General features: G+C 44.2%; 1 protein-coding gene across 1 annotated transcript; it reads right to left on the reverse strand.

Annotated features, from left to right (window-relative positions):
• Nucleotides 1–595: 595 nt before the first annotated feature.
• Nucleotides 596–2341, reverse strand: kcna10a (potassium voltage-gated channel, shaker-related subfamily, member 10a). The gene has a single exon (XM_070909808.1). It carries the CDS (start codon nt 2339–2341, stop codon nt 596–598), a length of 1746 nt encoding a protein of 581 aa, XP_070765909.1.
• Between the last annotated feature and the right edge of the window lie 775 nt (nt 2342–3116).

Consider the following 3116-nt stretch of genomic DNA (forward strand, 5'->3'; position numbering starts at 1 on the left):
CAGCAGAAAGGTCATTCCAATAAGATGAACCAAGAAGTATCCCTGCGATACAGGTAACAGGTTCTGACATTTGAATTTTCTCTTTACCTTCCATTAAATTTCACTGGTTTAAACCTGTCCCATGTTTTATGCCCCCAGAAGTCACTGTCTCAAAGTTCTGTTAAGAGTACTTGTAGCCAAATATCTCAATAGTACGCAAAATGCTATAAGTTATAGGATTAATGGGCAAGACAATGAAAATAACACCACAATTATGAAAAATCCTTTAAGCATACATACTGCTGAATTGTGACAATGAAGGATTTTTTTCTGCTTCTATGCAACTAAAAGAAGAGTCCTAACACAAAGTATATTGAAATATGTTGACATACAATCCTGAACATTCTCATATTAGACACAAAAGAGGTAAATACAGTGCATCCTGTATATCCTTATAAAACATATTTTTCACTAGGTACAAACATTTTATCTCATTGATCCAATTCGACCATTAGTTGAGGGAAATCATAACAGTTAATATCATCAATGCTCTCTTCTTCTTTAATATTTCTGTCCTGCTTTGTGGCAAAGTCTCCTAAATTGTGTCCTTCCACAGTTATTTCCCTTTGTCAGTCTGCCAGATGCCATTGGCTTTATTGAGCGAGGTGTTGCTACTCTGTGTGGTACCTGTCTCAGTCTTCATGGCTTGCTCAACAGCATCTGCCAAGGGCAACTTGTCCTCTGCTTCCGTCTCTCTGTGGTAGAAGTAGTTGAAATTGGAAACAATGACGGGAACAGGCAAAGCAATGGTCAGGACACCTGCAATGGCACACAAGGTGCCCACCATTTTACCCCCCATGGTAATGGGACACATGTCCCCGTAGCCTACAGTGGTCATGGTAACCACAGCCCACCAGAAGCCATCAGGTATGCTGACAAACTGTGTGTTAGGCTCGTCTACCTCAGCAAAGTAGATAGCACTGGAAAAGAGGATGACTCCGATGAAGAGGAAGAAGATGAGCAAGCCAAGCTCACGCATGCTGGCCTTCAGAGTCTGTCCCAGGATCTGCAGCCCCTTGGAGTGACGTGAAAGTTTGAATATACGAAACACCCTGACCAGACGTATAATACGCAGAATGGCCAAAGACATATTCTGTCCTGAGTTCTCTTGTGGGGTCGTGACCAATTCGGTAACCACAGTAACAAAATAAGGGATGATGGATATAATGTCAATGATGTTCATGAGGTTGTGGAAAAATTCCTTTTTGCTAGGACAGACCAAAAACCTCACACATAGCTCAAAGAAGAACCATGCAATGCAGGCAGTCTCAATGATGAAGAAGGGATCAGAGAAAGTTGTAGGCTTTACACCAGATGGAGCCACAGAAGCGTAAACTGTAGATTGGTTGAAAGGCTGTAGCGCTGTGGGCACAATTGGGTCAGTGTCATCTCTGAATTCTGGCAGCGTTTCCATGCAGAAAATAATGATGGATATGACAATAACAAAAACAGACACCAATGCTACACCTCGGGCTGCATTTGAGCTCTCTGGGTACTCAAACAGCAGCCAGAATTGCCTGTATACATCATTATCAGGTAGAGGGATCTCAACATCCTTTATGAATCCTTCATCTTCTCTGAACTGCTCCATGGCCTCACTTCCAAGCTCATAGAACAGAATTTCATCTGCAAACACATCCAGGGGAACGTTAGCTGGGCGGCGGACCTTACCCCCTGACTGGTAGTAATACAAGATTCCGTCAAAGCTGGGTCGGTTCCGATCAAAGAAGTACTCATTCCTCATTGGATCAAAGTAGTCCATCCTCTTCAAATGATCTCCTAGCAGCGTCTCGGGAAACTGGTCCAAAGTTTTGAGCTGTGTCTCAAAACGAAGACCGGCAATGTTGATAATGACTTTCTGGTCTCCATCATCCAGCCCTCGTTTATCTACAAACAGATCCTCGCAGCACTCCTTAGCAAGCCGGCTGAAGATTGTCTCACTCTCCTTAGTGCCCTCACTGCTTAGCAGCAATTTCCAGTTGGAGATCATACTGGCACAGCTGCTGCGCCCCTGTCTGCTTGGAGTTGGCATGGTTGGGGACTGGGGTACTCCTAGTGTCTGTGTCTGTGGAATGGGTGAAGATGAGGTGGATTCCCACATGCAGGAGGGCACAGGACTGTGGTGGGAGGGCGTTGAGGAAAGGTGAGGGGCTCGCAGAAGGTAGTTGCTGCTTGGGCTGTTGTGCTCTGGGGGCATGTCCACCGTGAGAGCTGTGGTCTCATCAGCGTAGGTGTCCAACTCATCGTCAAGGCTGCCGTTAAGGTCATCCAGACTCTCAAAGTCTACCAGGGCCACCTCCATGGCTGCGGTTCAGCCAGTGCAAAGCCTGGGGACCCCAGGATAAGACAATCACACACACACACACACACACACACACACACACACACAGATGGACAGATGGGAGGCTCGGTCACCAGAGTCAGCAGCAGAGTTCCAGGGCAGCCAGTATTCAGCAGCACTTACAGTAACAGGAGAATTTGAAAGCCCCCTCTATTCTTTATTCCCTCCAACACCTGTAGAGTGAGAGACAGAGAGAGAAAGAAAGAGAGTCAGTCTGTTTCTGTCAATGGTTAAGGGTTTGTTTTGTGTTAATTATCATCAGGTGACAAGTATATGACGTCAGGAAGCACATGTTTGATCATAACTCCTTGTTTCTTAGATACCCATCTCTCTGGGAAACCAGCAGTGAGAGGAGGGCAAGTGAGAGAGAAATATTAAGAAATGAGGGAAGAAAGAGGAGGAAAAGGGCAAGGTGACTAGAACATGAAAAGAAGGAAAGAAGAGGTTTGTAATAGTAGCAGGAGAAAATTTTACTCTTTTGTTTTTTCTTATCTCATCGTAGAAAAACCTCTATGCTACTTCTTTCCACAGTCTTACTGTGGATGCACTGTGATGAGTCATGTAACTGTGAAAAAGGAAAACAACAAACACAAAACAAAACACAGTACTTGGATGTAAGTGTAGCTAATTGATGTTATGAATTAAATCTCTAACTGGTCAAATCACTTTGTCAAATTGCATAAACGTATGATAATTTCTGCCCAAATAATGAAACAAGCTCTTTCAACTCCTAATC

The sequence above is a fragment of the Enoplosus armatus genome, chromosome 8 (genome assembly GCF_043641665.1).
Source record: "Enoplosus armatus isolate fEnoArm2 chromosome 8, fEnoArm2.hap1, whole genome shotgun sequence".
In the NCBI taxonomy this organism is placed as follows: Eukaryota; Metazoa; Chordata; class Actinopteri; order Centrarchiformes; family Enoplosidae; genus Enoplosus; species Enoplosus armatus.

Bases quoted from the DNA above. Each gene is read 5' to 3' on its own strand.
- kcna10a (XM_070909808.1), bottom strand. From the start codon at position 2,341: ATGGAGGTGGCCCTGGTAGACTTTGAGAGTCTGGATGACCTTAACGGC.